Genomic DNA, 12,586 nt, shown 5'->3' with positions numbered 1-12,586 from the left:
CACACTCACTACCAAACGTTTGTTTTGATAGTGTTCGTAAGCGCCGTGTAAAAAGTGACAGTTCGTCACTTTTTAGTTTGACTTTGACCAACCAACGGGGTACAAACTAAAAAAGTGTCAAACGAAAAAGTGACCAACCACCGGGGGTTGAGTGTAATAAAAAAAAGTTTTCAACTGAAATCGAGTGACAAATAGTTCAATAAGTAAGCAAGCAAGTATATATCAACAGTTTTACAAAATAAGTTGCTTAAATAGTGAAAATCAGCAAATCGAATACAGTTAGGAGCGGGTGCTTAACCTACCAAACATAGGGACCATCCATAAACCACGTGGACACCCTTAGGGGGGGGGGGGGTATGGCGGTTGTCCACGATCCATACAAAAAAGTTTTTTTATGGACAATTGTCCACGAAGGGGGGTAAGAGATTCCCAAAAAAGTGTCCACGTGGTTTATGGATGATCCCATACGAGAATTTCCCCTAGGTAAAAGATAATAGTAAGAGTTTGTAGCATAAGTCTAAGACTATCAGAAAAGATAAAACAAAATCTTAGCAAATTCATAAACTAGATATAAACAAAATTAATTTACAAAACAGCAAAGAGTTTGAACAAGAGAAGTTTAATTTTTCGTAAAACAAAAATTGCTCAAAATAACAAACTGTGTTCCCAAATTCATCCGCTTCACCAACACATGCGAACGGTTCCGCACGTTTTTATTCATTTGACGCACCGAATTTCGCCATCAAATCTTTTCAAAACATCGACCGCAACGCAGGTTCAATCTAGTTTTCCGTGAAAATACGCAAAAGATTTTTTAATTTCGACGTGAAAAACGAAATTCCGTGTTTTATTGTTGGAGCAAGTTGTGATACCAAGGAAGAGCCCTCAAAGGTATGTAAAATTGTTCGGGAACAGGATTTTTCTCCAGAATTGCATCATCTTCAATGTAGTAACAGGGAGGAAAATTTCTAGAAAATGCCATCGAGGAAAATATATTGATGACAAGCATTTTCCTTGTCCTGACACTCTAATCTGAATCTGATGATTCAAATTGCATAACTTGTTTACCTGCTTAAAGTAAGTTTCCTAAAATGATGAAATTTAAATTTTCAATCAAATTCCCACAGGACAAAAACAACACAAGTCAAAATTCAAGATGCTGTCCCGGCTAGCGTGCAGTGGTCGCACCTTCGTGTCGACGCCATTGCTCAAGACCGCCCTGCAGCAGGTCCCGAAGCGTCCCCAAACGGTCGGCGTCCGGCAGTACGCGCGCGATGTTAAGGGCGGATCCACCTGGACAACCCGCGCCGAGCGGCAAACTCTTCGCGAGCGCGCCATGGCACCACCCGGACCGAATGCTTACTCACTGGGCAAGGGAGCCCTCGCGGGAGGAGCGGCCCTCGGCATTGGGGCGCTTTGCTTTTACGGACTCGGCTTTGGAAACGGCGCCAGTACGCTGGAGAATTCCCACGCGTGGCCAGAGTTTGTGAGGGAGCGCGTTCGGGACACCTATCTGTACTTTGCCGGATCGTTGGGCATTTCGGCCGCAAGTGCGGTGGCCGTTTTCCGCAGCCCCACGCTGCTGAACCTGGTCTCGAGGAATGGTTGGATGGTGAGTGCGGGTTTGAATGTTGAGAGATTTTCCTTGAAACTAATCTTTGTTGGTTATTCTGCAGTCGATCCTCGGCACGTTCGCAGTGATGATCGGATCCGGAATGCTCGCCCAGTCGTTGCCGTACAGTCCAGGATTTGGCGCCAAACAGGCCGCTTGGATCGCACACTCGGCCATTCTGGGAGCGGTAATTGCTCCGATTTGCTTTATCGGTGGGCCGATCCTGACGAGGGCCGCGTGGTACACGGCCGGAGTCGTCGGAGGTCTTTCGACGGTGGCCGTTTGCGCGCCCAGCGATAAGTTCCTCTACATGGGCGGTCCGCTCGCCATCGGACTGGGCGTGGTGTTTGCTTCGTCGATGGCTTCGATGTTTTTGCCTCCGACCACGGCACTGGGCGCGGGAATCGCGTCCCTTTCGCTGTACGGAGGGCTGCTCCTGTTCAGTGGTTTCCTGCTGTACGACACGCAAAAGATCGTGAAACGAGCCGAGCTGACTCCGATGTACGGAATGCGACCATACGATCCAGTTAATAAGTGAGTTGAGATTTAAGCAAGAAACTTTTGTAATTCAATAACTTTTCTTAATTATTTCAGCGCAATGTCGATTTACATGGATACCATGAACATTTTTATTCGAATTGCTACGATTCTGGCCGGAGGTGGCGGAAGTCGACGAAAGTAAAGTGTGCACAATGCTTACGTTAGAATTACTTCTTTAGAATATTTATATAAATATCTGTTAAACATTTGTTTTCATCACATAACTTAAACTTGATTCCAATTTCAGAGAGAAATAAAATTCAAGTGGTATAAACTGCACACTCAAGAAGCTATGGGTGAATCAAATAGCGAAAAATGTAATTAAAACTTCTTACTATACAATAAATAACTTTAAACCTGAACACAACTGTTTTAAGTTAATAGACTACGTGATCCGACTATAAATTATGAAAGAAAATCAGAAATGGAGCGCCGGATTCGAGTGAAAAAAAAATTCATTGTATGACAATTTCTTCCATAAGGAATTATTGTACAAAATTCGTGAAAACTTGGATTTTGGATAAAAATAGGATCATAAAATTTACCTTCAAAAAAACTATTCTCTTCGAACTGAAAACTTGCTTAAAACACAATTTGTTATATGACATTACAACATGTTATGTTGGGTTATCATTACTAATCGGGCACCACTAATACATTCAAACAATATAAACTCTGTGTTGTTGACATCACCTCTAATCGATAATCTCTGTTTTGCTTCGTGAAAGGCATCATCTCTTTAAACTAAATTTAAAATTCACATTTGACAACGATGAACGACGACCACTCGGATAGTTCCGTCACGTCCATCGGGGACGAGGACGAGGATCCCACGGACAACACGGAGAATCTGTGCGAAAACCCCACCCGGGACATCCTGACGGAGGGCTTCTTCCGGCTGTTCAAGCCCGTCATCGACGACCTGGACAATAACATCAGGCGGGCCCGGTTGAGCCAGCTAGAATTGCGCCAGCAGCTGGACGAGCTGTCGGTGGAGATGAAGAACCTAAACTTTGAGAACGATCCCCAGCTGCACGAAAAGTTCAAGCGAATGGTGCACGTGAAGCAGAAGGTCGTCGTGATTATGAACATTTTGCAGGGGGCGCAGGTAAGATTAGCGTTGAACGAGTGTAAGATTAATAATTAGCAGGGCTTTCTTTCTCTTTAAGGAACGTCTAGTTACGCTGTGTCAACAGCAGGAACAACCTGGACCAACTAGTTAATCCCAAAATAAGAACGTGTTCTTTCAATGTTAGCCATATTATATTGTTTAAGTTAATTTAACCGACGCTTCACAATAGAAACAACAAAACAATAAAGGAGTTCACTTCTTGAAAAAGCTGGAAATACTTTTCGTTCCGCTGGCCGCCTTCGCGAGGGCCTTCGATCTGGCACTTACCTTTTTATCGACACTCTTGATCGGAGTCGTTTCGTAGCTTTCCTCCTTCTTAATTTTCTTGATCTGGTTGGCCTCCAACTCCACCGTCGACTTCCGCTTGTTGACGACCTTCTCCTCCGGAAGCCCAATAACGGTGGCCAGCTTCTTGCTCAACTCCAGACTCAAATAATCCGAAATGATCCCGTGAGCGTAGTGCATCATTTCACCCTTCACGTCCACTTCGTTCTCCTTCTCCTCCTTGACAAAGTTGTGTGACCGGGCAAACTTGCGCTCCACCCCGAGTGCCTTCTCCAACCGGGTGCACTTCCGCTTGAGCCAATCCATGACCTTTTCCTCGTTGAATTTGTACGCCCGAATGTCTCCGGCTTTTTTCTCATCGGCAATCATGCTCAACTGAGCTCCCGCCGCAAGAACGTTGACCAGCTTCGTCGTGTGCGGGAACTCATCGTCCACCAGAAACTGGTCCAACGGAACGGCCTTGCTGGTGCAGCTCTTCTCCAAGTAAGGGATGACCAGAAACAAAGGATCCACACGGGTTGGAAAGAAGATTTTCCCGTTGGAGCAAACCGTGTCGTTGATAAACCATGACCGGTTCGGCTCCGAGAAGCAGCACAGCTCGTATAGGTCCCGGTTCTCGTTGCGCAAAAGATATTTGCATGATTTGCCCGTTGCCGGATTTCGGAACGTGACGATGTTGAGGTCTTCTTCCGTAGATTCCGATTTTGGTGGATCTTTAAAGAGTTAAAGATGATCAGTTGAACTTCAGTCATCTTAATTGATCAAACATACCTTGTAAAACGAAAAAGTGCTTATTTGAAGTCATTTTGTATAATTTTATTCACTCTTTTCAATATTAAACAATTTTGTTGAGAAATACGATAACAAACAGCAGCGGATCGTGTTCCCGCGCGCGAAAAGGCCTTTTTGTACAAGATCATGTTAACACCCCGAGAAAATTGCAATATATTTTTTAATAATACACGAATATATTTTTTAATAATACAGAAACATTCAATAGGGTCCTAAAGAACGGTTAAAAACTCGATTAAAAAAAATTCTGACACTTTTTTTCAATTTATACAAGTTTTCATGCAAAAACTAAAAATAAATTGACGAGACAACATTTTATGAAAGATCAACTATGGTCCCCTTGGAACGAGCTGTCAAGTAGGACCTTTTCTTGGCAGCTGTTCATCCAAAAATGGTACGTAAATATTCGGAAATCTGTAACTTCTGGAGCAACATTTGAAAGGGGCGGTGTTGCGCTACTTGCGCATCCCTAGCACGCAAAACTGCTGCGGCGTTTTTGGCACACCCTGTGCAAAGCGCGCGCGCGAGACCCACACACACTAACACATGATCTCTGTAATGACACACACAACAAACCTGAATAAACCACCAGTCTCAAGTAGTTATCTTAGCAAACGGACGCGTTCTTGCCTTCGCTCCCGAAATTTCTACTTGACCGCGAAAACCGATTTATACAGTCCACTCATCCGGAGGAACATTGGTCCTTACGGAACCGGATACGCGGGAAACCGGTGGAATCGTCGTGGTTCTGTTTTTCGCGAGAAAAGTGCCGATTGAAACATCCGCGATCGGATGTTAGTGACGCGGAAGTGCGCGTTGCTGCCGAGGAAAAAAGAGTAGCCTCCTCCGGGGAACGGCGGAAGTGACCCGGGAAGTGCGATCCCGACGGAATTTGCCAGAAGGCGTTCCGATTTCGTGAAGAAAAAGTGAAAAAGTTACTTTTCCGGAAGATTTGGTCGGCTTGGGTTGGCGTGGTTTGGACTTTGCAAATGGCGGACGGGCAGCAGGAAAAAGTGTGTGAGTGAAATGGACGATGTCCACGCCGTTCGGGAAGTCTAAAGAACGCCAAGAACACCACCACTGTCTCCGTCGCCGTTGCCGACACCAACACTACCAAAGACCCCGTCGACGCCGCAAGTGAAGTCTGTGGCCGAACAAAAGTCGGAAAAGAAGAAGAAAGAAGAAAAGAGGAAGATGGACGCGCAACTGAAGGCGCTAGTGAAACAGAGAGAGGCAGTGCGTGGAAAGCTGCTTCGTGTGCGTGCGGCCTTGAGAGACAGCGAGGAGGAACCGAACCCGAACGTTCGAAACGTTCACTTCCTCCAGCTGCAGAAGCGGGCTTTGGAGAACATTTACGGCGAGTGCAATGAGGTGCAGAACAAAATCTACGCACTGCCGCTCTCTGAAGACCAAGACACAGTGCAAACCGAGAAGTACGTGGAGTTCGAGGGTGTCTTCAACGACGTGTCGCTGAAGTTGAGCACGCTGATCGATGTCGTGCCGAAGGCGGAACCAGCTGCCCCAGCGGCCGGAGCGCCGGTCCAGCAGCCAGCCCAGCCCTACCTCCCACCGCTGCAAGTGCCGTTGCCCAAATTCGATGGGTCCTACGAGAAGTGGTACGCGTTCAAGGCGCTGTTCACCACTCTGATGAACCGCTATCGACAAGAAGAGCCTGCCCTGAAACTCTACCACCTGCGGGATTGCCTCGTAGAGAAAGCAGCTGGCATCATCGACGACGAGATGATCAACAACAACGATTACGACGCCGCCTGGGCGCTGCTCACGTTGCGCTACGAGGACAAGCGGATCGTTGTGGACAAGCTCGTGGACAAACTCTACGGTCTACCGAAGATCAGCCAGGAGGATGCTGCGGAGCTGCGGAAGGTGATCGACACCTGCACGAAGAACGTTGACGCCTTGAGGAACCAGGAACTACCGGTGGCTGGGCTCGGCGAGCAGATGCTGATCAACCTCATCGTGGGCAAGATGGAGAAGAAGCTGCAGGTGGCCTGGGAGGCCAAGCAGAAGAAGAACGTGCTCTCGACCTACGCTGCGTTGATGGCGTTCCTGGAAGAGCAGTGTCGAATCTCCGAGAAGATCGACACCAAAGTGAAACCAGCGAAGGAGAGTGCGAAGCCGAAGACGGCGGGAAGAAGCCACACGCTGGCAGTGAGTGAATCGAAAAACGAACAAAAGTGTCCAGTGTGCAAGGCCGCTCACGAACTGTGGAAGTGCGAAGCCTTTAAGAGCAAAAGTGTCAGTGAAAAGTACGAGATCCTGAAAAAGTGCGGCGCCTGCTTCAATTGCTTGATGAAAGGTCATCGAACCCGAGCGTGTTCGTCCGGCTCTTGTCGCCACTGTGGCAAGAAGCACCACAGCTCGCTCCACGAGGACAGTCCCAGCCAGGTCACGAACAGCGCAGTTCCAACGACGCCAGCGTCCGAAGTGTCCCAGACGGTCAACACACCAGCAGCCGGAACGTCGACAACCCTGTGCGCGAGCGCTGCGAGCTCGGAGAAGCAAACCGTCCTCTCGACTGCCGTGGTTCTGGTTGACGGCAAGTGCAGCACTCCCATCCCGTGCCGTGTGCTACTCGACTCCGCCTCGCAGATGAATTTTGTGACCGAACGCTTCGCGAACCTTCTCTCCCTGAAACTGAAACCCGCTGACTTCACTGTCAGTGGTCTGAACGGCAACAAAACCCGGATTAGCCGTCGACTGCGCGCGACCATCAGGTCTCGCCACGGAAACTTTGCTGCTGAACTGGACTTCCTGGTGACCCCACGAATCACTGGTGAGCTTCCGGTGAAATCCTTCGACGCCTCGGAGTGGCCCATCTCAAGCGAACTTGTTTTGGCCGACCCGGCGTTCAACAAACGAGGACGCGTCGATATGCTGATCGGCGCCGAATACTTTTGGAACCTGCTACTAGACGGCCGATACGAACTCGGCCCTGACCGACCTGTGCTGAGGAATACCAAGCTGGGTTGGATTGCCGGAGGTGTGATTGCGAGCGATGCGACGGTCGTTGCGCGCACACTTTGCCAGACGTCTGAAGAAGAGCCGCTCATCGAGCTGCTGAAGAGCTTCTACAAGGTGGAGGCCTGCGACGAGATCCGCTCATCCCCGACGGCGGACGACGAGATGTGTCTGGAGCACTTCCAGCGCACACACGAACGAACTGAGGAAGGGCGCTACGTGGTACGTCACCCTTTCAACGAACGCAAGCGCGAGCTGGGAGACTCGCGTGAGATGGCGCTGCGGCGTTTTCTGGCTCTGGAGCGGAAACTGGACAAGCAGCCCGAACTGAAGGAGCAGTACTCGCAGTTCATCCGAGAGTACGAGCAACTCGGACACATGCGAGTGATCGAAGAAGCGCCGAACGAGGACCCGGGATCGACGTTCTACCTGCCGCACCACTGCGTGCTGAGGCCCACGAGTACGACCACCAAGCTGCGGGTCGTGTTCGACGGGTCGGCGAAGACGTCCATGGGCGTCTCGATCAACGACGTTCTGAGGATCGGCCCAACAATCCAGAACGACCTGACGGCGATCCTGCTCCGATTCAGAGGCTTCCAGTTCGTCTTCACGCTGGACATCCCGAAGATGTTCCGACAAGTGCGCGTCCATCCGGAAGACACAAGGTACCAGCGAATCTTTTGGAGGTACGACCGGAACGATTTTCTCACCGTTCGAGAGCTGCTCACGGTGACGTACGGATTGGGACCCTCGCCGTTCCAAGCAACCATGGCGCTGAAACAAGCTGCAGCAGATCACGAAGACGAGTTCCCGAGGGCCGCCGAGGTGGTCGACAAGGGAACGTACATGGACGACGTACTGACGGGTGCCGATACGCTTGCTGAGGCGTGCGAACTCCAACGGGAGATGACCGGGCTCCTAGCGAAAGCCTGCTTCGGCGCCCACAAGTGGTGCGCGAACCACTCCGACCTCTTGCGAGAGGTCCCTGAAGAGCTGCGTGGCAATTCGTTCGAGGTCACCGACGACAGCTCGAAGACGATCATGAAAACGCTGGGCGTTACGTGGAACCCGTTTGAGGACTGGTTCTCGGTGTCAGTGCCCGACTTCGACGACCTGGAAGAAGTGACTCGGAGGAAGCTTCTGAGTCAGCTGGCCAAGATCTTCGACCCGCTGGGATTCTTCGGGCCAGTCATCACTTACGCGAAGCTGATCCTGCGAGAAGTTGGCGAGCTGCACATCGAGTGGGATGACCCGGTCCCAACAGACATCGGCGAGAAGTGGCGGAGCTTCCGCATCGAGTTGACCGCGCTGAGAGAAGTGCGACTGCCGAGATGGATCTCCTGGAAAGGCGCGCTCAAGCTAGAACTGCACGGGTACGCGGACGCATCTGATCTGGCCTACGGTGCGTGCATCTACGTGAAGGGCTTCTTCGCGAACGAGGAGACCGAGATGCGATTGATCTGCAGCAAGTCTCGAATCCTGCCCAAGAAACGGAAGCCCAAGGAGAAGGCCATCTCGACCCCCCGAGCTGAACTGCTGGCGGCACTGTTGCTCGCTAGAATGGTCGTGAAGTTCCTGAGCGCCACGGAACTCAAATTCGAATCGGTGCACCTCTGGAGCGACTCGCAAATCGTCCTGGCTTGGCTCAAGAAACTCCCGCAGCTGCTGCAGACGTTCGTGTCGAATCGGGTAAGCGAAATCCAAAAACTGACGCAAAACTTCCACTGGCATTACGTTGCTACGCACGAAAACCCGGCCGACTTGATTTCGCGGGGAGTCACACCGAAGAAGCTGATCAAGTCCAAGAAGTGGTGGCAGGGCCGACCACGCACAACCGTAGCCGCGGCGGCGGACGAAATCGTGATTCCGGATGACGAGCTGCCGGAAATGCGAACTGGAGTAGTGCTGGCCATGACAGTTCCTGTCGAACGTTTCCCGATGTTTGACAAGTTGAGCAGTTTCACGGGGATCGTCAGAAGCATGGCCTACTTGGTGCGCTTGGCGAGGTTCGTCAAGTCGCGCAAAACGGAGGTGGTGAAGGGACGACTCACCGCCAAGGAGATGCGCACAGCAACGCTCGTGATTGTGCGGCTGGTTCAACGCGAAGCATTCCAGCCAGAAATCCTCGCACTGATGGACGGTGCGAACACAAACCATCGACTCAACGGGCTGAAGGCGTTCCTAGATCCCGACGACGGCCTTCTGCGAGTTGGTGGCCGGATCAAGCGGGCGTTCGTGCCGTACGATAGCCGTCACCAGATGCTGCTGCCGGCTAAGCACCCGATCACCGAAGCACTCGTCCGAGAACTGCACGTGGACAACCTGCACATCGGGCAACGAGGTCTGCTTGCAGTTGTACGACAACGATTCTGGCCGCTCAACGTGAAGAGTACGATCCGCCAAGTGATCCGGAAGTGCATCGTGTGCTTCAAAGCGAACCCGTTAAAGACGACACAGCTGATGGGTGACCTCCCGTCGTATCGTGTCCAGCCAGCTCCGGTCTTCTCGAACACCGGTGTGGACTACGCCGGGCCATTCTGGATCAAGGCGTCGTCGGCCACGCGTAAGCCCCAGATCACGAAAGCTTACGTGTGCTTGTTCGTGTGTTTGCAGACCCGGGCCATTCACTTGGAGCTGGTCTCGGACCTGACGACGGACGCCTTCCTAGCGAGCTTGCGACGATTCGCCAGCCGACGCGGGTGCCCGAAAACGATGCACTCCGACAACGTCGGGGCCAAAACGGAGTTGCACGAACTTTGGCAGATGTTCCAGAACGAGTGCGCCACAAAGAAGATCACCAGCTACTGCGTCGAGAAGGGAATCGAGTGGTCTTTTATCCCGCCGCGGAGTCCACACTTCGGTGGCATCTGGGAGGCCGGCGTGAAGCAGGTCAAGCACCACCTGAAGCGGATTGTCGGCGAGCGAAAGTTGTCCTACGAGGAACTCTACACCACGCTGACCCAGATAGAAGCTGTTTTGAACTCGCGGCCCCTGGTGCCGAGCTCGGACGACCCGTCGGACTACACTGCGATCACGCCAGCGCACTTCTTGATCGGACGCGAGATGCAGGCCGTGCCAGAACCAGACTACTCGCACCTGAAGGAGAACCGACTGTCGCGATGGCAGCTGGTGCAGACCATGCTGCAGCACTTCTGGAGGCGGTGGACAGCTGAATACCTGCCGGAGCTGCAAAACCGATCGAAGTGGCTGAAGACGAAGGTCATCAAGGAGGGTTCGCTCGTGCTGCTCGTGGGCCAGAACGCGCCGCCTCTGCAGTGGCCCCTTGGGCGGATTGTGACCGCGCACCCCGGGGAGGACGGCGTGACTCGCGTCGTTACGGTGCGCATGGCGAATGGAGCGGAGTTCAAGCGTGCGGTGACCGAGGTGTGTTTGCTGCCGTTGGACGAGGACGAGGATTGAAATACGATTTCAACGCGGGGGAGGATGTTGCGCTACTTGCGCATCCCTAGCACGCAAAACTGCTGCGGCGTTTTTGGCACACCCTGTGCAAAGCGCGCGCGCGAGACCCACACACACTAACACATGATCTCTGTAATGACAGGCGGTACGACATTGCTTTCGTTCCATTTAAACGCATGTTATGAAAGGCCGTAAGAGAAATGTCGTACCGCCCCTTTCAAATGTTGCTCCAGACTTTTCAAGCAATTTTGGGATGACTTTGTGTCTTGGGCAAAGTTATAGGTATTGATGAGGACCATTCAGAAAAAAATGGTACACGTAAAAAATTGGTGATCAACAATTTTTACAAAAATTAAATCTCTCAAAATAAGTATTATTTAGTTTTTAAACCTTTTTATAAGTTATAAGATAAAGGCTGGTATGCTGATCGGAAGGAACGCAAAACTCCATATAACAAAAACGCCCAAGAAACGTTCAAGGAAAGGGTCACGAAAAGATTTTTCTTAAGCGGTACGCAGCTGAAAAGTAACAGAAACGGAAAGATTGCGTTTGAAGTTTCTTCGCGCGGTGCTTATTTGCAATATGTTTTGATGAAAAAATCAAAGAATTGCCATTTTATTTTTTGAATGCGACTGATAACTACAAACGTTTAAATAATTTTGTATTGGATATAATAATATTTAAAATTCCCGCCGAATCTCAAAACGCAGAATATTGAAATTTAAAGGACAGATTTAGTTTTTTGGTCGAAATGGAGTAAAAAAAAGAAGTTGTCTTTATAGATGTCAGCCATCGTGTCACCAACTGTTTATTGCTAGTACCCACCAGTACTCTATATTACGAGTCCCCTGCGCTGTCCGATTGATCCACACTCGCGGGACCAAAATGCAGTAAATCAGAGTGAAATTAAACTTGACAATAATCATACAAATGTCTATGTTCTTACTGAAAATACAATAATAATCTGAAATTTTGAAATCCAACCTAACAACAAATTCAAAAATATGAAAAATCAAATATTTCAGAAATTTCAAATAACTCTTTTTTTAATTAATAAAGAAAATTTCAACAAAAATATGAAATTTGGAAATTCAAAATTAAAAATATGCAGAATTCAATAATGATTTTAATATTTAAGTTTTTATAAATTCAATAGCTCAAAAAAGTTAAAACTCGGAACGAATGTACAAGTCGAAATTTAAAATGTTTAAAAAATCGGAAACATAGAAATTTGTAATTAAAAATTTAAGAAAACCTCGAAATTATAACAATCCAAATCTCTATTTCTTCCAAATTAAAATAATCTAGAATGAAAATTTAAGAATTTAAGAATTTAAGAATTTAAGAATTTAAGAATTTAAGAATTTAAGAATTTAAGAATTTAAGAATTTAAGAATTTAAGAATTTAAGAATTTAAGAATTTAAGAATTTAAGAATTTAAGAATTTAAGAATTTAAGAATTTAAAATTTAAGAATTTAAGAATTTAAGAATTTAAGAATTTAAGAATTTAAGAATTTAAGAATTTAAGAATTTAAGAATTTAAGAATTTAAGAATTTAAGAATTTAAGAATTTAAGAATTTAAGAATTTAAGAATTTAAGAATTTAAGAATTTAAGAATTTAAGAATTTAAGAATTTAAGAATTTAAGAATTTAAGAATTTAAGAATTTAAGAATTTAAGAATTTAAGAATTTAAGAATTTAAGAATTTAAGAATTTAAGAATTTAAGAATTTAAGAATTTAAGAATTTAAGAATTTAATAATTTAAGAATCTAAGAATTTAAGAATTTAAGAATTTAAGAATTTAAGAATTTAAGAATTTAAGA

General features: G+C 48.0%; 4 protein-coding genes across 5 annotated transcripts; 3 read left to right on the top strand and 1 right to left on the bottom strand.

Annotated features, from left to right (window-relative positions):
- Positions 1-722: 722 nt before the first annotated feature.
- LOC6036458 (growth hormone-inducible transmembrane protein) lies at positions 723-2,514 on the top strand. The gene is made up of 4 exons (XM_001846456.2): positions 723-891; positions 1,128-1,612; positions 1,677-2,146; positions 2,207-2,514. The coding sequence occupies exons 2-4, from the start codon at positions 1,157-1,159 to the stop codon at positions 2,292-2,294; spliced, it is 1,014 nt and encodes a 337-aa protein (XP_001846508.1). The 5' UTR covers positions 723-891; positions 1,128-1,156; the 3' UTR covers positions 2,295-2,514.
- Positions 2,515-2,833: 319 nt separating this feature from the next.
- LOC6036459 (SNAPIN protein homolog) lies at positions 2,834-3,491 on the top strand. Of its 2 annotated transcripts, none has more exons than XM_038255310.1 (2): positions 2,834-3,260; positions 3,303-3,491. In XM_038255310.1, exons 1-2 carry the CDS (start codon positions 2,925-2,927, stop codon positions 3,318-3,320), a joined length of 354 nt encoding a protein of 117 aa, XP_038111238.1. In that variant the 5' UTR covers positions 2,834-2,924; the 3' UTR covers positions 3,321-3,491. The 2 variants fall into 2 exon arrangements, with proteins under 2 accessions (XP_038111238.1, XP_001846509.2); XM_001846457.2 differs by having other exon boundaries at positions 2,835-3,260; positions 3,322-3,491.
- LOC6036460 (ribonuclease H2 subunit B) lies at positions 3,397-4,495 on the bottom strand. Its single transcript, XM_001846458.2, has 2 exons — positions 4,341-4,495; positions 3,397-4,282 (listed from the first exon to the last, which is right to left on the bottom strand). The coding sequence occupies exons 1-2, from the start codon at positions 4,372-4,374 to the stop codon at positions 3,477-3,479; spliced, it is 840 nt and encodes a 279-aa protein (XP_001846510.2). The 5' UTR covers positions 4,375-4,495; the 3' UTR covers positions 3,397-3,476.
- Positions 4,496-5,555: 1,060 nt separating this feature from the next.
- On the top strand, positions 5,556-10,760 carry LOC119766464. The gene has a single exon (XM_038251022.1). It carries the CDS (start codon positions 5,556-5,558, stop codon positions 10,758-10,760), a length of 5,205 nt encoding a protein of 1,734 aa, XP_038106950.1.
- The last annotated feature ends 1,826 nt before the right edge of the window (positions 10,761-12,586 follow it).

This window comes from Culex quinquefasciatus, chromosome 2 (assembly GCF_015732765.1).
Source record: "Culex quinquefasciatus strain JHB chromosome 2, VPISU_Cqui_1.0_pri_paternal, whole genome shotgun sequence".
Taxonomy (NCBI): Eukaryota; Metazoa; Arthropoda; class Insecta; order Diptera; family Culicidae; genus Culex; species Culex quinquefasciatus.
Note: the sequence above shows the minus strand (reverse complement) of the source record. Positions and strands in the feature narration are given on the sequence as shown.